The sequence below is a fragment of the Phyllostomus hastatus genome, unplaced genomic scaffold (genome assembly GCF_019186645.2).
Source record: "Phyllostomus hastatus isolate PE091 unplaced genomic scaffold, TTU_PhHast_1.1 phas_scaffold_78, whole genome shotgun sequence".
NCBI classification, from domain to species: domain Eukaryota; kingdom Metazoa; phylum Chordata; class Mammalia; order Chiroptera; family Phyllostomidae; genus Phyllostomus; species Phyllostomus hastatus.
This window is the reverse complement of record NW_025334041.1, coordinates 67,260,513-67,283,183: the sequence shown is the minus strand read 5'-3', so window position 1 is coordinate 67,283,183 and position 22,671 is coordinate 67,260,513. Positions and strand designations below refer to the sequence as shown.

Below are 22,671 nucleotides of genomic sequence, written 5' to 3'. Positions count from 1 at the left end.
CTGGGGTTCCCAAATGATGCTGATGGTACGGGTTGAGAAACCACACTTTGAAAACTACTATTGTATCCCTGTCATTTAGGCCTTTAGCATTGACGTTGGCTTGCCAGTGTTTTTACAAATCAAATCAGATGTCTTGGGATAATTTTTTTCTAGGAATTTTTAGAAAAAATTCAGAAAATTTTAGAAACATTTGAATATTTGAAGGCATTTTATTCTGAAGATGACTTAATTGAATATTTTATTAAGATCTATTAGTTACAAACTTATATACAACAGTAATTCTAGTTTAGAGGGAGGGGAAATATTAGTATCCCACCCAACTTCATCCACCTACATTCCCCACCCCACCACAAATGTAAATCTACTTTGAGAATTTGTAATATAGAACTTCCTTTTGCTATTCTTATTCAAATGTGTTAATTGTTCTTTTACATTTATGAGTTACTTAGAATTTCATGATTCATCTTACTTTTCAATTACTAACAGTATAAGCCATGTTTTTATTTGGGATACATTACTTATTTTTAGCCATCAAATATAATATAGGACAGCTTACTTTGAAAATTATTTCAATCTGCTTGAACTAGAAAAATTATCTTCATTTAAAAATACCCTTATGATTACATATTTAGATAACTTTACAAGGCAAAGTATTGCCCAGCGAGAAGAAATCAGCATTCTTGGTGCGACCCTCAATGATATGGCTAAAGAAAAGGAGTGCCTGCAAGCATGCTTGGATAAAAAGTCTGAGAACATTGCATCCCTTGGAGAGAGTTTGGCAATGAAAGTATGTTCTAAGAACTGTGGTTTAAAAGAAATGTTTTCACTTAAATCTGAATAAAATATTAGGATTCTCTCAAACTTTGTTCTAGAGAGCTGAAACTTTAACATATGATTTTGAAATATTTTAGGATAGTCAAGAAATGTGTTCTTTCATCAATTTATGATTAACATTCACTGACAATAAGTAATTCAAATATCAGAATGTGAGGCATGACAATATAGCAGTGATACTGATTTCTTCTTAAAAGCACACTAGAACTTATATTTTCAGTTAACCACTTTGGGAGGCCATATATCTATTCTGTTAAAATTGTCCTTGTAATTGTGTTCAGAGCATATTTTTACATTGTCCTTGGTCATTGAGACTAGATGATGTGGGGCTGGTAAATAAAGCTGGGTAACAATCTCCAGCCCTCAGTTTTTATTCAAACAGCAACATAAAAGGAGTTGCCAAAAAGTCAGGGAAATATTGATAGCCTATTCTGGCTCATAAACTGATTCTGAAGACAATTCCAAAACTTTTCCACACGTGTCTTAAGCAAAGGCAGCATCATTGGAATCAGGCCTTTCCCCTCTCTAAGGGAACTAATTCATTCATTTACTCATCCACCCATTCAACAAACATTTATTGATAGGTACCAGGCATTATGTTAGAAACTGAGGAGTGGGCATGCCTTCCAAAGCCTATAGTATGATTGGGAGAAAGATATATAAAGATGCTATCATGATAGAATGTGCTAAGTGGCATAATGATTTATGCACAATGTGCGGGTGGAGTTTGGCAGAAACACACTTGATTTAACCTGGGAGTTGGATTAAGTGAGGAGGAAGATCTAGAAAGCTTTCCAGGAGGTGATGGTGCCTGGACTGCCCTGAAAATTAGCTAGAAATTAGCCAGGAAAAGATATAGGGGATGGGTATAGTGAGAGAAGTAGTGATTCAGACAGACAGAATACTTTTTACAGAAAGGGGAATCCAGGCAGAGGAGCTCATATGAAAGCCCAGTGGCTTTCATAAGAGAATTTCATGGGATTTCTTGATAGTTTAGTATGTCCAGAGAACATATTGCAAAGAGGTAAGTATGGGGTGGGGACAGGGAACAAAAGGTGAAATGGGATAGAAAGCAACAAACTATAAAAATGTATGTAATGTTGAATTTAGACTATCATCATCAATATAGTGAATCAAATGAAATAATGTAGACAGAATATCACAATTAGATCTTTATTTTAAAATAAATATTCTGACACCTGTTATTCTATGTAAAAGATGGATTATAGGGAAGTGAGAATAGTAACAAGGACACTCGTTAGGAGTAAAATGTTAAGAACTGTGTTGGGATAGTGGCAGTATCCATGACATAAACAGAGCTGTGAAGGGAGCAAGATTGACAAGATGTGCTTTCTCACTTAGGAACCACGTGAATAGTTGCTGTGCATGAAGTGGGAAACAGGCTCAGAGAGGAAGAATATCGACATGTCTTTGGGACATGTAACTGACATATTCATAGGCTCTTGGATTTTTAGGTTTGGAGAGAAAATTGAAGTTAATAAATTTGGAATGATGAGCCTAATGAAATCACCAAAGTGCCTAAGATAGTAAATTTTGGTTTACTTGTTTAAAAGGCTGACTCATTACTTTATAAGTTATACCTTAATGTTTTTAAAAATTTTGTGGCTTTTGGGGGTAGAGTCTTATTTCTCATATTTAAAACTTTTTCAATAAACATGATTTTCTTTAAAAACACTAACACTTAGAAACATATTATTCATATCTTTCTGAATCTCTTCCGTCTGCTATATCTATATTTTACATTTCTTGCATTCTGCTAATTGTACCAACATTATCTTTTCCTTCATAAGGAATATTGAGTTGCAAGCCCATTTCAAATCAAGAACTTTGTGTAAGATCATGAACATAAACATATTTATCCTCTGAAGGGAAAGAATGTTTTAAACCAGGGCTGAACATTCAAAAGAAGAAATGTTTTCTATAATTATATTTCAGAGCTGAACTCAAAAATACCACACAGAGAATAGCAGTAGTCTTACAGTCTAATGTGGAGATTACTGAAATAATTTCTATGGAAAAGTCTATTATATAATAAATAGGTGAAGGTTTTTTTGTTTTTTTTTTTTACCTTATTGGTAATCGTAGTTAATAATGATGTCCTACTTCTTACTATTAGTTAAAGGTAGAAAACTTCAATAGCAAGTTCACAGATTTTTGAGTAATAAAATCCAGAATTATTTATGTAATATTTTAGTTTCTTTTCTCCAGGAATATTTACAACCATCTTGTGCAGATTGAATTTTTAACAATTAACTTGAGCCTGTGTCCCTGGTTGGACAAACATATTAGGTTGTACAAAAATATTAAATTGATAATGATGGCATAGATTTCAACAGTTTGAGAAATGGTGATATTAGGGCAATATTAAGAGAAAGTAGGGCTAATAGGATATATTATTGGATTCTACCCAGTAATTTTGTTTCCCTGGATACTTTACAATGTTCTTAGATAATCTTACTTTCAAGATGAATTTCTATTGTTAAAGGGAAGTCCTTTGTAGACTTATAAACCATATTTAAACTTAACCAAGTAATGACTTTCAGAAACACTGGAAGTTCAATTAATTTTTCAGAATTTATTTAGAAATTTATTAAAGTATATTTCAAAAGCATGTATTAGCATTCCATTTAAAGCAGCATTTTCTCTTTGAGTTTTTCCTCCATTGGCTGTGCTTTGCTAATGGATATGTTAACCATATTCCAATATCCATTACCGCCAGGTGTGAAATCTGCTCCATTCATTCTACCAGGAAGCAGAATGGGAAACCAGCGCTAAAAATTACCCTGGAGAGGAACACATGAATAAAGGAAGATAACACATACACATGTATGCATACACACAACTAAACTGTTTCTCTAATGAACAGGAACAGACCTGGTTGGGAAATATAGTTTTAGTTTTTTATCTTGTTTACTTGGTTACTAAGGCTTTCAAAATTCAAAGGCAAAGTGAAATCTAGTTGTTAAGTGAAAGAACAGTTTTCCTACTTTTTTAAGGCTAATGCCAGCCTAAGTATCTGTAAATAGTATCTGTAAGTAGTTTACATCAACAAGAATTTTCAAAGGAGGAGGTGTGGAAATGGTATTGACAGCATGCAGATAATCATACTCATTTCAGCCTTCATTGACTCCATTAATCTACTCTCTCACCACACCCTTGAAAAAGGAAAATATCAATAGTTTATTCTATTTTTAGTTTTTGCTCTAGGCCTCTTACCTTTTTATTTAACTCACACCTCAACTTAATAATATACTTTTATAAGTGACTCCATTTTAGCAGGTTTTTGAAGATGCTGTTGATGACTAATATAAATAATTCACTTGATCAAAGTTATTACTCTTAAGAAATAAACTTAGTTCTACATAATTCACTTTCCTGGGTTTTATAACGTGAAGAGTGGAAGTAAATCAATCCTATTCCTCATAGAGAACACCCTAATGCAAACCATTGGTTAGCCTCTAAATACAGAGTGCTCATGAGGTTCTCGTATTGCTGGGTGACTGCACAAAACTTTAATAAAGTATTTGATATATTGATCTCATATCAAGACACCTAAGTGTAGCCTTTAATGAGCATAATGCATCGTTTTTATGTAGTACAGATATTCACATGATATATTAGGCTTTAGTTTTAAAATATAGAAGAGATGAATAGAGCATAAATGTTTAAACCCAAATGGAAATCAAAAAGGGTAGGGGAAATTTCTTTTTGTTCATTCAGTTTTAATAGAAATAACAGTTGATAAGATAATTTTTTTATTTCATACTTATATTAATTTTCAAGGAAAAGACCATTTCAGGCATGAAGAATATCATTGCTGAGATGGAACAGGCATCAAGGTAAAGCATTCATTCAACAAGAATTTGAGTATTTATTAGAGGCAAAGAACTGTGTTAGGTACAAACTAAGAGACAAGGGGCTTATTGTTATGTATAGGGTTATAACTTTCTAATATTGGAAGAAGATCTAAGTCTGTCTAGGGAAGTAAAAGGGGATGTAGTGTTTGCCAAGGAAGGGAAAGGAACAGGCATTCAAGGTAGAAAGAGCAAAGAATCACAGATAATGTTGAAGAGCCTCTTGAATGAAAAGCAGGTGAGTGTCGGAACCTGAAGCATGAGAGGAGATGTGAAGGGAGGAAAGGCTAAACACAGAGGCCTGTGTTGTAGACAAATGAGTATTTTGACCTTTGGGAAATAAATTGTTAAAGAATTTTGAGGAGATTTTTCATTAGAAAGATTACCCAGGCTGAGGAATGATGATCAATTGGGGTTGGGGAGTTGGGGGAGAGGGGTGATGTGCTTGCGAGGAAGTAAATCTAGGAAAATGCCCGGTTTTTGGCTGGGGATGAATACCAGACATGTAGAAAGTATAGAAAAAGATGATTTCCCTCTGAATTGGAAGAGCATTTGAGACCTTCTTTAAATATGTCTCATAAGCAGTTAAATATAAGAGTCTAGAGTGTAAGGAAGAGGCCAAGGCTGGAATTAATGATTTCAGAGTCATCTGGGGTTGGGGTTGGGAGCCATGGAAATGAATACTATTTGTCTGAGCAAAGGCATAAAGTAAGAAGAATCAGAAAGCTAAGAGTTGAGCCCTCAGAACCATTAAATTTAAGAGGGCAGATGAAGAGGAACCTGCAAGGAGACTAAGCAATGGTAAGCTAGAGGTAGGATGAAAGCTTTCCTATATTTGAATGTCAGAAGTTTTGAAATACTTAGCTAATCATTGACTATTATGTATGTTTAGCATCCTTTTTTTCATAGTGGAATGTCGGCAACAGAAAAACTCCTATGCACTATCTATGCAGTCTTTATTTCTATGAATTTAAATGTGTTTTAAACTACTTCAAATGTTTTTATGCTAACTGTCCATCTTCTTTCATGTGAGAATTTGTTATTCTGTTTTGGTAAAATGTCTCTTCTTATGTACTATTTGATTTGTGGAATAGACAGTCCACTGAAGCACTAATTATGTGTGAACAAGACATTTCCAGAATGCGTCGGCAATTGGATGAAACAAATGATGAACTGGCTCAAATTGCCAGGGAGAGAGATATCTTGGCTCATGAGAATGACAGTCTCCAAGAACAGTTTTCTAAAGCTAAACAAGAAAACCAGGTATATTTGTTCCTAGTGTATTTTTCTCTAAGAAAATGTATATTTCTTCTGAGGCTCAGTTAATTCTCTTTTTATTTTATAGAAAAGCTCAGACTTTAGAACCAGACATTTTTTTACCTTTATTAAACAATATGCCACATAATTTCTAAATGAAATTCTCAAACATGAAGTGTTAAATATTAAGGAAAAGAGGGAGCAGGGAATATAATAGATTTGTATTCAATCTTAGAAGTACTCAACAAATGAAAGATAAAAACTTTTGGAAACTCTTAAGAAAATGATAGATTTATTTGATGGGCTATTATTCTGTTTTACATGTGAGTTTATGAACTATGCTACATTTTTAGGCAAGCACTGTAATTTTTTTCAGGAAACTTTCTTTTATAATTACTTCCTCTGTAATCCAATATACTTTCTCCACAGTTCTCATTTCCCATTTGACCATTTGACCAATCCCCATTTTAATTTGACCTTTAAAAGAATTCTATTTGGAAGCTTTCTCCCCTACTGAAAATTTTTTAGTCTGAACGATTTTCTCTACTTTGCTGTCACTCTCAGTATGTTTAGTTTGCATCATAAAAGCCTGTATTCTTTAAATGTTAAATATTTATTTATATAAATAGATATAAAGATGCAACATTTTATAAATTATTTAAAAACTGCCTAAGATGTTAAGTGCTGTGTTCAAAAATTAATGAGTAATGGGTTCCTGGAACAGAAAAGGGACAGTACATAAAAGTGAAAGAAACTGTCTGGGTGGCTCAGTTGCTTATGTCATCCCGATACACCAACGTCGCAGGTTCAATCTCTGGTCAGGGCACATATAAGAAGCAACCACTGAATGTATAAATAAGAGGAACAACAAACTGATTTCTCTCTAAATAGATAAATAAATAAATAAAATTTTAAATGAAAGAAATCTAAATAAAATATGGATTTTAGTTAATAATGTATAAATATTGGTTCATTAATTTTGATAAGTATACCATACTAATAGAAGAAGTTAAAAAGAGGAAACTGAATATAGCATATATGAGAACTCTCTGTACTATTTTCACAACTTTTCTGTAAATCTAAAACTATTCTAAAATAAAGTTTATTTTTAAAAAGTTAACAATAGCAGTAAAAAAGATGTGAATTTATAATTTTGTGTACTCTGTAGCTAGAGCAAATGGGTACAAGATAAATATAACTTATATTTGTGAAAACTAGATTAAAGACTCATTTTTACCACCCAGAGTTAGCCACTATTAACATATTTTTTTACTGATTTTCAGTGTATTTTAAAAAGATGTATTCTTTTTGATGAACCTTTTATGTAGCTGGAATAAAACCATTTACTCCTTTATATCTTGGTTTTTCTACATGAGAAGGCAGTAGAACGGAGTGTTTAAAACTCACATGAGTTATATTCCCCTGCCTGCCTGTGTGATAATATCACTTAACTTCTCTGAATCTGAGTTCATCATCTGTAAAAATGGGGAATAAACAAGAATATGCCTAGAAAGTACTTATAAGAAAGTCCAGCATTATCACTTGATAAATATTTTGTATGCTCTTGTTAGCTTACTGTAGCATTAAAAGCACTTCCTTGCTTTGTTCAAATTTTGTAAACATTTTACATAATCAGAAGAAATGGTGTAATAATAATTTTCATATGTTCAAGACTAGTTCTTTTCTTAATTTGGGTCATAGGCCCAATGGTAGAAGATGGATCCCTCTGTGCACTGCAGATTAAGAGGCCATATCACAGAAGAATTAGAAAACAGAAACCTTAAAATATTTTCATCCTTAATACTACAATTCTTAATAAATTGGGATGAGATATTTTTAGTGTTTTATCCTGATTTGTTTCACTATAGATGGACACTTTCTGCTGTTATTAAAAATAATTCTAAATATTTCTCATAGAGGCATAATGTTCTATGTGGTTATACCATTATGTAGTTGCTTTACTTACTGTGTCATTCACTTAATGTGAATAAATATTGTTACTATAATAAATAATGCCTCAATGAACATTCTTTTTCATTAAATTTTATTAGATTTAATTCCAAATTGAATCAAAGCTTATGGAGTTTTTAAAATTAGGCAGATATTTTCAAATATAGTGAATATACATGTGTCCATCTCCCATCTTCAACAAACAACACATTTGACTTTCTTGTCTTTATTAATATTTAAAAAATGTCTCTTGATACAACAGATAGCACATCACAGATTTACTTTTGCAAATTTTGTTTACTCCAATGGTACATACATGGAAACCCCCATTCCTTGTCATAACAGAATAGCTTTAAATCTTTGCTAATTTGATAGGCAATATAGTACTTCATTGTCTTAACTAACATTTCTTTGATTACTGGTAAACTTTAAACTTTTAAACTAGTAAACTTTGATTACTAGTAAACTAGTAAACTTTAAACAAGTGGACTATTATCCACTTGTGCTTCCTTTTTGTGAATTATGTGTGAGTTCTTTGCCAGTTTGCTGTTTGGACTCATATTTTCTCACTATTTTTATATGAGCTTTATGTTTTAGGTATATTAACTTTTATTTATCATGTTATAATATTTTTAAATCATTCTATGGTGGTTTTGACATAGAGCATTTTTTTTTGTAGTCAAATCTAGCTATTTTTTCTTATAGGTACTGTCTAAACAATTGAATGATACTCACAATGAATTAAATGATATAAAACAGAAGGTCCAAGATACTAATTTGGAGGTTAACAAGCTGAAGAATATTTTAAAGTCTGAAGTACGTATATATTTTTCCCTCTTTGCTCATGATACCTAAGTGTTTTCACTAAAGTTATTGATCACTTACACCTATGGGGAGAGCTGAATCAAGTCTTCCTTTAATGCATAGCATATTTTAGTGTTGGCTATGATGTGGTAACTATATATTTAGAACATCACCAATGTCCAGAAAGATAATCAAGAATATCACTCTTTTAGGTTGCCTGTTCAGCCTTTCTAAATACATAGACTCCTCCTAACAGGATAAAGGACAAGGGGACAGAATCAATTTGGGCTCATTCATATTTGAAAATGGTAGAGGTTTTAAGTATAAGCCTCTGACAAATGAGGCTCCACTTGATTATGGAGCAGATCAGAATTGATCACTCTGTTGTGAGCCTATTTTTTAAGACCAGAAGGCAGATAGCTGTCTTCTGCACTCCTCTGTTAGTAACCATTTGACTAGGTGCATGGATGTGATATCAGATGATTAAAGTAAATTTGGGTACATGTATGGCAATTTAGAATAAACAGAGCTTGACCAAGGATGTTAGATATGTCCATTTAGTAAGATATTATTTAAAATAGTGTAGTTGGGTTGATTAAAAAGTATAGTTGGATTATAATGGGTGTAGTGTTACCTATATACCACTGAAATCATTAATAGGAACTCCCCTCTCAAAAAAACTGTTTTCCTTATTTTACTTAAAATATTATTTAAAATAAATCCACAAACATATCTCTAGCATTTATTTGTGGTATTCATTAGGTTGTTTAGGATAGTGAGAAATAGAGGTTCTAAGGACTCCTAAATTGCAATCCTTACTTTCAGACAGTAAAACAGCAAGCTTACATTGAAAAAGTAGGCATTTTCCTGAGCTTCTTGATTTTAAGATGCCAGCAATGTTATATCATGAATAGACCGAAGCTCTGGAGTCAGATAGATCTGACTCTTCTTCTTTCTAATGACATGGACTTAGGTAGGCTGCTCAACCTGAGTCTCAGTGACCCTCTGTAATTGGGAAGAACACTCAAGTAAGTCAGATAGATCTAGCACAGTGAACCATTTAAGTCTATTCTGCAATAGAGCAGAATATAAGTAGGTAAACACTGGAGCAATATTTAACACAGTAAACTTTCAATTAGTGTTGCTTCCCTTTTTCTCTGTAGGCTCTCACATTAACTTAATGAGATTTCACCATTAAGGATTGGGGCTTTTAGATTTTGGAGTTGTGTTTTCAGACATCACACATCAAGCTTCTAGCTTTTAGTGGACTAGTATGAGTTCTTTCACGAGATCTCATTTCACAACATAGTTGCAAGGATCCAGGCACCCCTTCCCCCCAGGAGAACAAACAGCCTGTAATCCAGTAAGAATTGTTGAGTGTGTTCTTCACTCACTCATTCATTCATTCAGCAAGCATTATGCTAGGTGCACAGGTGCCAGAGATGAAAAACTGAAAGGAAACAGAATGGCACTCCAGGTAGCAGGAACAGCATAAGCAAATGTGTGAGGGGGAAATAGGTCCTGTAGCTAGAGTGGAGTGTATAGGTGGGTGATAATACAGAGGCAAGCAGGACTTGTTTGAATGCTATTATCAGGAAACTCTTCTTACAACATAAGCAGAGAAGTTATTTGAAAAACTGCCTTTTAGAAAGATTATTCTGGAGATGTTTGGAAGAATAAATCAGAAGGGTGAGAAAATCAGAAGGAGAAAGAGCAATTAGATGCAGTATCCATAATTCAGTCAAGAAGCACAAAGGATTCCAGCTGAGGAAGCTAGCTTTGTGGTGGTGGTGTTGTTATGAGTGCACTAGATCACCATAAGCAGCTGTGGAGTACAGGAGTTGGGGGGTAGCACCAGAAAGAAGTAAAGACATCTTGAAGAGAGAATTGGACTTGTGATGCCGTTTGATATGAGGTATTGTGATCCCTCCTATTTTGTTCTTCTTTCTCAAAATTGCTGCAGCTATTTGGGGTCATTTATGGTTCCATATAAATTTCTGACATTTTTTTTCTATATCTGTGAAATAGGTCATTGGCACTTTAATAGGGGTTGCACTGAATCTATAAATTGTTTTGGGTAGTATGGACATTATGGTGATGTTAATTCTTCCGATCCATCAGCATGGTATATGCTTCCATTTGTTTGTGTCTTCCTTGTCTTCCTTGATTTCTTTCTTCAGTGTTGTGTAGTTTTCTGAGTATAGGTCTTCTACCACCTTGGTTAGGTTTATTCCTAGGTACTTTATTTTTCTTGTTGCTATATCAAATGGGATTTTTCCCTGATTTCTGTTTCTGATATTTCATTGTTTGTTTTTACAAAAATGCCTTTGATTTCTGAATATTAACTTTGCATCCTGCTGTTTTGCCAAATTCACTTATTAGGTCAAGTAGTTTTTTGGTGGAGTCTATAGGGTTTTCTATGTACACTGTCAGGTCATCTGCAAACAATGACAGTTTTGCTTCCTCCTTTCTAATTTGGATGCCTTTTATTCTTTTTCTTCTCTGATTGCTGTGGCTAGGGCTTCCAATACTATGTTGAATAGGAGTAATAAAAGTAGGCATCCTTTTCTTGTTCCTGATCTTAGTGGGAAAGCTCTAGGTTTTTGCCCCTTGAGTATGAGTTGGCTGTAGGTCTCTCATATATGGCTTTTATTTTGTTGAGAAATGTTCCCTCAATTCCCACTTTGCTGAGTGTTTTTATCATAAATGGGTGCTGTACCTTATCAAATGCTTTTTCTGCATCTATTGATATGATCATGTGATTTTTGTCTTTCCTTTTGTTTATGTGATGTATTATGTTTATTGATGTATAAGTTTTATATCATCCTTGCACCTCTGGGATGAATCCCACTGTAATAAAAACAGCCTTATATTGGCATAAGAACAGACACACATACCAATGGAACAGAACAGAGAGCCCATAAATAAACCCAAGTGTCTATGGTCAATTAATATTTGACAAAGGGGGAAAAAGCATAAAAAAGGAGTAAAAATAGCCTCTTAAACAAATGGTGTTGGGAGATCTGGACAAACTACATGCAAAAAAATGAAACTTGACCACTAACTTATACCATACACAAAATAAATTCAAGGTGGATTAAAGACTTAAATATAAGTCCTGACACCATTAAAGTCCTAGAGGAAAACATAGGCAGGAAATCTCAGGTATTCCACACAGAATATTTTCACTGATATATCCCCTAGAGCAAGGGACATAAAAGAAAGAACAAACAAATGGGACCTCGTAATTAAAAAGCTTCTGCATGGCTAAAGAAAACAGTATGAAAATGAAAAGAGAACCAACTATATGGGAGAACATATTTGCCAGTGATACCTTGGACAAGGGTTTGGTTTCCAAAATATATAAAGAACTCACACAACTCCACACCAGGAAGATAAGCAACTCAATTAAAAAATGGGCAAGGGACCTGAACAGAACTTCTCCAAGGAGGGCATACAGAGGGCCCAGTGGCATATAGAAAGATGCTCAGCAACACTAGCCATCAGAGACATGCAAATTAAAACCACAAGGAGATACCACTTCACACCAGTCAGAATGGCCATCACAAACAATTCAACAAACAAGTGTTGGAGAGGTTGTGGAGAAAAGGGAATCCTAGTACATTGTTGGTAGAAATATAGAATGGTGCAGCCACTGTGGAAAACAGTATGGAATTTCCTCAGAAAACTAAAAATGGAACTGCCTTTTGACTCAGCTGTTCCACTGCTAGTATTATACCCTAAGAACCCTGAAACACCAATCCAAAAGAACCTGTGTACCCCAATGTTCATAGCAGCACAATTTACAATAGCCAAGTGTTGGAAGCAACCTAGATGCCCATCAGTAAATGAATGGATCAAAACACTATGGTACATTTACACAATGGAATACTATGCAGCAGACAGAAAGAAGGAGCTCCTATCCTTTGTGACAGCATGGATGGAACTGGAGACCATCAGGCTAAGTGAAATAAGCCACGCAGTGAAAGACAAATACCATATGATCTCATGTTTAACAGGAACCCAATCAACAAAGAAAAAACAAACAAAATATAACCAGAGACATTGAAATAAGAACAATCTGACAGTAACCAGAGGGGAAGTAGGAGGGGATAAAGGGGAGAAGGGTTTTCGGTAACAACTATAAAGGACACTTGGACAAAACCAAGGAGGGAGGCAGAAGCAAGGGAAGGAAATAGGTTTGGCTGAGTTGCGGGGGAGTGGTGGGGAGTGAATGCAGACAACTGTAATTGAACAACAATAAAAATTTAAAAATGAAAAAAAAAAGAATTGGAGAATACCCAAGAGCAGTTTCACTTTCTTTATGTTGTTACCTGTATTGGGCTCCACACTGCTTTGGCTGCTTTGGACAGATACAAAAAAGAGTAAATTATGATTCTATGGTTGCCACAAGGAAGGGGCTAACTAGGTGGTTAGAGGGCAGGAAAGACATTTAATGGCAATTCTTTTTCACCACTTAAACTTTGAACTTGTGTTATCTAGTCAACAAAACAAAATTTAGCATTAAAAATTGTTCCTATCTTCGTCTGAAAACTAAATTTAATATCAAAATGGTCCTGCCCTGGCTGGTGTGGCTCAGTGGATTAAGCACCAGCCTGTGAACTAAAAGGTTGCTGGTTCGATTCCCTGTCTGTGCACATACCTGGGTTGCTGGCCAGGTCCCCAGCTGGAGGTGAGCAAGAGGCAACCAATTGATGTTTCTCTTTTACATCACTGGTTCTCTCCATGTCTTTCTTCCTCTCTTTTCTTCTTTCTGAATATAAATGAATAAAATCTATATTTTTTTACTTATTTTTTTTTAGTATGGAAGAGGCCATTTTATTTTATATTTTTGACTTTGCATGAACAGTTTTTTAATCACTTTATAGTTGTCGCAGCTTTTCAAAATATGATTTAGACACATTGTCACCTTGAAATCATAGTGCTTATCAGACTCACTGCTAATTCTTGTTCTGTAATGTTAATAATAGACCACTTACAGTACCATATAAAAACATTTGGGTTTTTTACATCCTTTTAAAAATTTTTTTAATTGTTGTTCAAGTACAGTTTTCTGACTTTTACTCCCATCCCAGCCCACTCCCCCAGCCCTCCCTACCTCCCTCCCATTTCCAACCCCCTTGTTTTTGTCCATGTGTCCTTTATACTTGTTCCTGCAAACCCTTCTTTTCCCCTGAAATTCCCTCCCCTCTTCCTTCTGGTCACTGTCAGCCTGTTCTCTATTTCAGTGTCTTTGGTTATATTTTGTTTGTTTGTTTGTTTTGTTGATTAAGTTCCTGTTAAAGGTGACATCACATGGTATTTGTCTTTCACTGCCTGGCTTATTTCACTTAGCATAATGCTTTCCAGTTCCATCCATGCTGTCACAAAGGGTAGGAGCTCCTTTCTTTTTGCTGCATAGAATTCCATTGTGTAAATGTACAATATCCAGAATCAAAGGCATTTTTGTATACCAACAATGAAACAGCAGAAACAGAAATCAAGAAAAAAAATCTCATTTGATATAGCAACAAGAAAAATAAAGTACCTAGGAATAAACCTAACCAAGGAGGTAAATGAACTGTACTCAGAAAACTACACAACACTGAAGAAAGAAATCAAGGAAGACACAAACAAATGGAAGCATGTACCATGCTGATGGATCGGAAGAATTAACATCATCAAAATGTCTATACTACCCAAAGCAACTTATAGATTCAATGCAATACCTATTAAAGTACCAATGGTATATTTCACAGACATAGAACAAACACTTCAAAAATTTATGTGGAACCATAAATGACCCCAAATAGCTGCTGCAATTCTGAGAAAGAAGAGCAAAGTAGGAGGGATCACAATACCTGATACCAAACTGTATTTCAAGCCCATGGTAATCAAAACAGCCTAGTACTGGCATAAGACCAGGCACACAGACCAATGAAACACAACAGAGAGCCCAGAAATAAACCAAAGTCTCTATGGCCAACTACTATTCAACAAAGGGGGCAGCAACATAATAAGGAGTAAAAATAGCCTCTTCAACAAATGGTGTTGGGAGAGCTGGACAGCTATGTGAAAAAAAATGAAACTTGAGCACCAACTTACACCATACATATGAATAAAATCTTCAAAAAAGTAAAAATAAAAATCATTTCTATCTTTCAGGAACCCAAGTTATTGGGAAACTATATATCTACACAAATTACATAAAGCTGTAAGGCAGTTTTAAGAGAATGGCATAGACAATAAGGGCTACAGAAAGGTAAAGAGGGTAAAGATTGATGGGGGTAAAATTTAGTTTATGTATATTGTAACATACCTCCCAGGTACATACTCTGTACACAACTGCTGTTTTTAGTATAGCAATGGAAAACACACATCAGATCCCTACTGGCACATTCAGAGTATCTGAACCTTTAAAGATAGAACAGTAGTTTGGCTTGTTAACTTGTTAACTAAAGCTTTGTGAAGAGTTTGCACATTAGTCAAGGTACCATCAGGCCGAAGATGGTGACATTAACCAAATGTCGACAAGACTCATTACTAATTATGTTTGTGTGAATTTAAATCTGATTTGAAGCCTTACAGGGTGAGACATTGCTTATTGCAAATTGGTCATTTTATTTAGACCAATGTTTCTTTTTTTTTTTATTGTTGTTGTTCAAGTACAGTTGTCTCCATTTTCCCACCACCACTTTTTCCCATCCCACCCACTCACACCTCCTATCCTCAATCCTTCCCCACTTTGGCTTTGTCTATGGGTCCTAATAAACAGGTTACTTGGCGACTGTTTCCCTTCTTTCCCCTATTATCCCCTGTCCCTCTCCCCTCTGGTTACTGTCAGATTGTTCTTATTTCAGTATCTCTGGTTATATTTTGCTTGCTTGTTTTGTTGATTAGGTCCCACTTATAGGTGAGATCATATGGTATTTGTCTTTCACCACCTGGCTTTCTTTAGTTAGCATAATGTTCTTCCAGTTCCATCCATGCTGTCAAGAAGGGTAGGAGCTCCTTTCTTTCTGCTGTGTAGTATTCCATTGTGTAAATGTACCATAGTTTTTCCATTCATTTACTGATCCATTCATTTACTGATGGGCACTTAGGTTGCTTCCAACACTTGGCTAATAAGGTCTTTTGAATTAGTGTTTCGGGGTTCGTAGGGTATAATACTAGCAGTGGAACAGCTGAGTCAAAAGGCAGTTCCATTTTTAGTTTTCTGAGGAAATTCCATACTGTTTTCCACAGTGGCTGCACCATTCTATATTTCTACCAACAATGTACTAGGATTCCCTTTTCTCCACAACCTCTCCAACACTTGTTTGTTGAATTGTTTGTGATGGCCATTCTGACTGGTGTGAAGTGGTATCTCCTTGTGGTTTTAATTTGCATGTCTCTGATGGCTAGTGTTGCTGAGCATCTTTCTATATGCCACTGGGCCCTCTGTATGCCCTCCTTGGAGAAGTTCTGTTCAGGTCCCTTGCCCATTTTTTAATTGAGTTGCTTATCTTCCTGGTGTGGAGTTGTGTGATGTTCTTTATATATTTTGGAGATCAAACTCTTGTCTCAGTTATCATTGCCAAATGTATTTTTTTACATAGTTGGTTCCCTTTTCATTTTGCTAACGTTTTCTCTGGCTGTGCAGAAGTTTTTGAATTTGATGAGGTCCCATTTGTTTATCCTTTCCTTTATGTCCCTTGTACTAGAGGACATATCAGTGAAAATATTCTGTGTGAAATATCTGAGATTTTCCTGCCTATGTTCTCCTCTAGGACTCCTGTGGTGTTGTGATTGTATTTAAGTCTTTTATCCATCTTGAATTTACTTTTGTGTATGGTGTAAGTTGGTGATCGAGTTTCATTTTTTTGCATGTAGATGTCCAGATTTCCCAACATCATTTGTTGAAGAGGCTATTTTTACTCCTTTTTTATGCTTCTTCCCCATTTGTCAAATATTAATTGACCATTGAGATTTGGGTTTATTTATGGGCTCTCTATTCTGTTCATTGGAACAGAATCCCTCTATGTGTCTATTCTTATGCCAGTGCCAGAATGTTTTGATTAGCATGGCCTTGTAATATAGTTTCATGTCCGGTATGGTGATCCCACCTACTTTTTTCTTTTTTCTCAAAATTGCTGTGCAGCTATTCAGGGTAATTTATTGTTCCATATAAATTTTTGAAATGTTTGTTCTATATCTGTGAAATATGTCATTGATATTTTAGTAGGGATTGCACTGAATCTATAAATTGCTTTAGGTAGTATGGACACTTTCATGATGTAAATCTTCCAACCCATGAGCATTTGTTTGTGTCTTCCTTAATTTCTTTCTTCAGTGTTGTGTAGTTTTCTGAGTATAGGTCTTTTACCTTCCTGGTTAGGTTTATTCCTAGGTACTTTATTTTTCTTGTTGCTGTAGCAAATGGGATTTTTTCCTGACTTCTGTTTTTGATATTTCATTGTTGGTATACAAAAATGCCTTTGATTTCTGAATATTGAGTTTGTGTCCCACATCTTTACAAATTCACTTATTAGGTCAAGTAGTTTTTTGATGGAGTCTACAGGGTTTTCTGTTTGCACTCTCATGTCATCTGCAAACAGCGACAGTTTTACTTCCTCCTTTCTAGTTGGATGCCTTTTATTTCTTTTTCTTGTCTGATTGCTGTGGCTAGGTCTTCCAATACTATGTCAAATAGAAGTGGTGAAAGTGGACATTTTTATGTCATTCCTGATCTTAGTGGGAAAGCTTTTAGTTTTTGCCTGTGGAGTATGACGTTGGCTGTAGGTTTTTGACATATGGCCTTTATTGTGTTAGTTATGCTCCCTCTACTCACCCTTTGCTGAGTGTTTTTATCATAAATGGGTACTGTAATTTATCAAAGGCTTTTTCTACATCTCTTGATATGACCATGTGATTTTTGTCTTTTATTTTGTTTATATGATGTGAGACATTTATTGATTTGAAAATATTATATCATCCTTGCATCCCTGGGATGAATCCCACTTAGTCATGGTGTATGATATTTTTCATGTATTGCTGGACACGACTTGCCAATATTATGTTGAGGATTTTAGTGTCTATGTTCATCAACGATATTGGACTCTAGGTTTCTTTCTTTGTTTTATCTTTTTCTGGTTTTGGCATTAGGATGACGCTGGCCTCATAAAAAGAGTTTGGTAGTCTTCCCTCTTCTTGTTGTTGTTGTTTTTTGTTTTTTTGAATAATCTGTGAAGGACAGAGTTTGGCTCTTTCTTAAATATTTTATGGAAGTATGAAACCATCCAGTCCAGGGCTTTTATGTGTTGGGAGTTTTTTTGATTACTGCTTCAATTTCACCAGCAGTTATTGGTTGTTCAGGCTTTCTGGTTTTTCTTGATTCAGATTTGGAAGAAGATAGTTTTTTAGAAATTTGCCCATTTCACCCAGGTTTTCAAAGTTCTTGGCATATAGTTCATAGTAGTAATTTCTCCTCTTTCATTTATGATTTTATTTATTTGGGTTCTTTTTTTTTCTTGATGAGTCTTATTAAAGGCCTGTCGATTTTATTGATCTTTTCAAAGAAACAGCTCCTGGATTTATTGATCCTTTGAATTTTTCTTTTAGTTTCTATGTCATTTAATTCTGCTCTGACCTTATTTTCTTCCTTATACTGCCTCTGGGCTTTGTTTGTTGTTGTTTCTAGTTTTTGTAGATGTAGGGTTAGGTCATTTATTTGAAATGTTTCTACCTTTTTTAGGTTGTCTGCATTGCTCTGAACTTCCCTCTCAAGACTGCTTTCACTGTGTCCCATAGGTTTTGGACTGTTGTGTGTTCATTTTCATTTGTTTTCAGAAACTTTTTGATTTCTTCCTTGATCTCATTTTTAACCCGTTCATTTTTTAACAGCACAGTATTCAGTCTCTATGAGTTTGAATATTTTTTTTTCCTTGTGGTTGGTTTCTAGTTTCAAGCCCTTGTGGTCCGAGAAAATGCTTGATATGTTTTCAGTTTTCTTAAATTTGTTGAGGCTTGTTCTGTGTCCTATTATGTGGTCTATCTTTGGAAATGTTCCATGTGCATTTGAAAAGAGTGTATATTTTGCCTCTTTGGGATGAAAGGTTCTATATATATCATTTAAGTCCATTTAATCTTATACATCATTAAGTTCCACAATATCCTTGTTGATATTTTGTTTGGAAGATCTATCCATTTTTGACAGTGGAGTGTTAAAACCCTCTGCTATAATTGTGTTGCTCTCTGTATCTTTCTTGAAGTCCTCCAAAATTTTACTTATATATTTGCATGCTCCTATGTTGGGTGTGTATGTTTACAATATTTATTTCTTCTTGATGAAATAAAGAGATTCTTCCTTTGAGTATTAGGAAGTGTCCTTCTGGGTTTCTCTTAATGCCCTTTGTTTTGAAGTCTATTTTGTCCAATGTAAGTATTGCTACCCCGGCTTTTTATTACCTGTCTGTTTGCTTGGAATATTTGTTTATAGCCCTTGACTTTCAGTCTGTGTAGGTCTTTTGTTCTGAGGTGGATCTCTTGTAGGCAGCATATGTGCAGGTCATGTTTCCTTATCCATTCAGCTACCCTATGTATTTTGATTGGAACATTTAAACCATTTACACTTGATGTTATTATTGATAGGTACTTATTCATTGTCATTTTACCCCCTTTGTACCTGTGTTCTTCTCTCTCCCACTCTTTTTCTTCCTTTTCTTAAAGCAGTCCTTTTAGCATATATTGCAATGCTGGTTTGGTGGAGGTGTATTCTTTTAGCCTTCTTTTGTCTGGGAAGCCCCTTATTTCACCTTCCATTTTAATTCAGAGCCTTGCTGGGTAGAGTAGTCTTGGTTGTAGGTCTTTGCTCTTCATTACTTGGAATATTTCTTGCCATTCCCTTCTGGTTTGTTGTGTTTCCATTGAGAAGTCAGCTGCTAGCCTTATCGGGGCTCCCTTTATGTTACTTCCTGTTTCTCCCTTGCTGCCTTTATGGTTCTCTCTTCATCTTTGAAATTTGCCATTTTAATTATGATGTGTCTTAGAGTGGGCCTGTTTGGGTAACTCTTCTTTGGGATACTTTATGCCTCCTGGAGTTATGTGATTTTTTTCTCCCATCAAATTAGGGAAGTTTTCCATCATTACTTACAGGTTTTCTATTCCTTGTTCCTCTTCTACTTCTGGTATCCCTATTATATGGATATTATTACATTTCATGTTGTCTGCAGTTCCCTTAACCCCTCTTTGTTCTTTGAGTCTTTTTTCCTTTTCTCACTCTTTTTGGGAGTTTTTTTCTACCATGTTCTCCAGCTCACTGATTCAATCCTCTGCTTCATCTAGCCTGCTTTTGATTCCTTCTGCTGTGTTCTTCAATTCAGAAATTGTATTCTTCATTTCCTCTTGGCCCTTGTTGATTTTTTCTATGTCCTTTTTCATGCCAATATAGTTTGCAGTCAGTGCCTCATAGTTTCCCTGTAGTTTTTGGTAATTGCAGTGAGCTCATTGAGCTTCCTTATTACCATTGTTCTGAACTCAGTATCTGATAGTTGACTTGCCTGTATTTCATTTAGCACTATTTCTGAGGATTCCTCCTTTCTTTTTTATTGGGGGTTGTTTCTTTGTCTTCCAATTATTTGTGAGGTTCTTCTTGTTTGCTTCTGGTTCTTAAATTGATCTGTTTTGACTTCCTCACTTTGTGGTGTGACCTCTATGGTAGGAGACCTGTGAGATTCAGTGGTGCAGTCTCCTTTATCTCCTTAACTTGATTATCTTGGGATGCTATTTATGCCATTTCTGTTGGCTCTCTGGATATAATTTGGTTTTGATTGTTGTTGGGTCTTTCTTTGGTGGGTCCTTCCATGCAGCTTGTTGACTAAGGGTCACTCTGCCGACCACATATTGTATGATGTTGTGTAGGTAATGCCAGAACAAACTCAGAAAACCCAGGCAACAAACCCACACCCAGAAAAATAACTCCCCATCTACCCTGTAATCCCATCAACAGCAAATGAACCAGTATTAATAGGGTGTAAAGAGATTAAGACTATCATAAAAAAAGGAGCATGGATATGAGATGACCTACTGAAAGAAAAATGATTTTGAGATGGTAGAGGGAGGAGCACTAATAAGAGTTGGGAATCCTAGCAATGCAAAGAAAGAAAATAAAATTTACATCATGAATAAAAAAGGGGAATGAAGAGTGTGGAATGGAATATGAGAAGGGAAGCATATAGTATTAGGTTTAAACAGAAATTAAAATAAAATAAAATGAGAGAGAGAAAAAAGGAAGGAAAAAAGTAAATAAACAGTAAAAATAGAGGAGCCAAATTGGAGAGAAAGATCCTCAACAGCACTATGAACAACAAATGAACTAAAATTAATATAGGTGGTATGGGTATAAGAGAAAAAAGAAACAAAGAAAAGCTTAAGAGATATCTAAAGGAATGGAAAGTAATTTTGAGATGATGAAGAGGAAATATTAAGAGTGAGGAACAAAAGCCAGGCTAAAAAGGGAAAAATTAAAATTTGAGAGAGAAGAGGTAAAAAAAGGAGAGTAAAGAAAAATAAAAAAAAAGAAAGAAAAATAGGCTTGGAGGGAAAACTTAGAAATTTGAGATGAAAAAAAGAGTAGGAGAGAGGACCAGTAAAATTTGATATTTGAAATACAAAATTAGTGAAGATCTATAGATAAAATTGAAAAAATGCAACATCTACCCTACCCACAACCAACTAGCAAAGACTGAGAGAAATTGAAAGCTAAAAGTGGAGAGAGAATGTGGGTATTTTAAGAGTGAAAAAAAGCATGTGAGAAGACCATTGACAAGAACATTGGTTTTGTGTGTCTGGATGGGGGAGAAATAGTAAGAGTGCAGAATGGAAACAAGTTGTATCAAGAGAGAAATCAAAATTTAAAATGAGAATAATGACAGGAAAGAGGAAGGTAAAAATGGGGGAAGAGAAGGGATGGGTAAAATATGTTAATTGAAATAAACTATAGTATAAATTATAATTTGGTGACTTAATGTGCACAAACTTGCTGGAGAACAGTTGAATGTTAAAAAGCTATTCAGGAAAGAAAATATTGCACATCATGGAGAAGACCCCAGTGGATTTCTCTTGGTAGCCTCTAGTATTTACCACTGTTTCTTTCTTTCTGGATCCACCTCTGGTTATGTCAGATGCTGACCCTGTCTGATCTTAGGCAGCCAGTTGGAGACATCAAGGGAGCTAGTGTCTCCTTCAATTGTTAATCTAATCAATCTGCACTCAGCATTCAGCCTTAAGCATCACAGAGCCAGCACAGTGCCCCTCCTGGGGTTGAGGCTGTTGTTCTCCCTCAGGCTGCTGCTGCTCAGAGGAGTGGTCTCCCTGAGCACTGATGGCTGCTGCTGTATGAGGGATGGCTCAGCACCAGGATCCCAGCATCCACTTTCTCAGTTCTGTCCCCAAAGCTTCTATCCCCAGTCACTCCTCAGGTGTCTCCAGTCCCCTCTGCCCCCACCTTTGCTGGAGCCCAGAATAAGTGGCTACAAATGAAAATTTGTGTGTTGGCTCTTTAAACAGCTCTTTGTGTCCCCAGCCATCTGTCTCTGGCAGAGAGCAACCCTGCCGCTTTTCGCCACTGCTTATTATCTGTGTATTTTTTGGGCTCTGGTGCTCTGGGTTGGGGATCTCATCTTAGAGTTTAGATCCCACACTTCTCATGGAAATCCAACTGGTTGCTTAATTATCCCTCTGGCCCTTCAGCCTGTGGGTGCCCAGCCAGCCTTCTTGAATCTCCACTGTAATTCATACCAGTTAGTGTTGATGATGATTCTTCTGTCTACCCAAGGTTATAAGGCTTCTCTCCCACTATTGTCCAGTTGGTTGTTCCAGGTGATTTCTCCACAATTTAGTTGTAATCTCAGGATGGTTCTGGGAAGAGGTCAATGTGTTTTTCATTCACTCCTCCACCGTCTTCCTTTATCTA

General features: G+C 35.4%; 1 protein-coding gene across 6 annotated transcripts in view; it reads left to right on the top strand.

Moving 5' to 3' along the window:
- The window catches only part of TSGA10 (testis specific 10), a 154,123-nt gene that overhangs the window by 63,419 nt on the left and 68,033 nt on the right, over window positions 1-22,671 (top strand). For all 6 annotated transcript variants that reach the window (XM_045826963.1, XM_045826966.1, XM_045826961.1 and 3 more), the window contains 4 exons: window positions 633-787; window positions 4,639-4,694; window positions 5,804-5,972; window positions 8,622-8,732. In XM_045826963.1, the coding sequence (XP_045682919.1) occupies window positions 633-787; window positions 4,639-4,694; window positions 5,804-5,972; window positions 8,622-8,732 (491 nt within the window). The remainder of the gene's footprint in view (window positions 1-632; window positions 788-4,638; window positions 4,695-5,803; window positions 5,973-8,621; window positions 8,733-22,671) is intronic.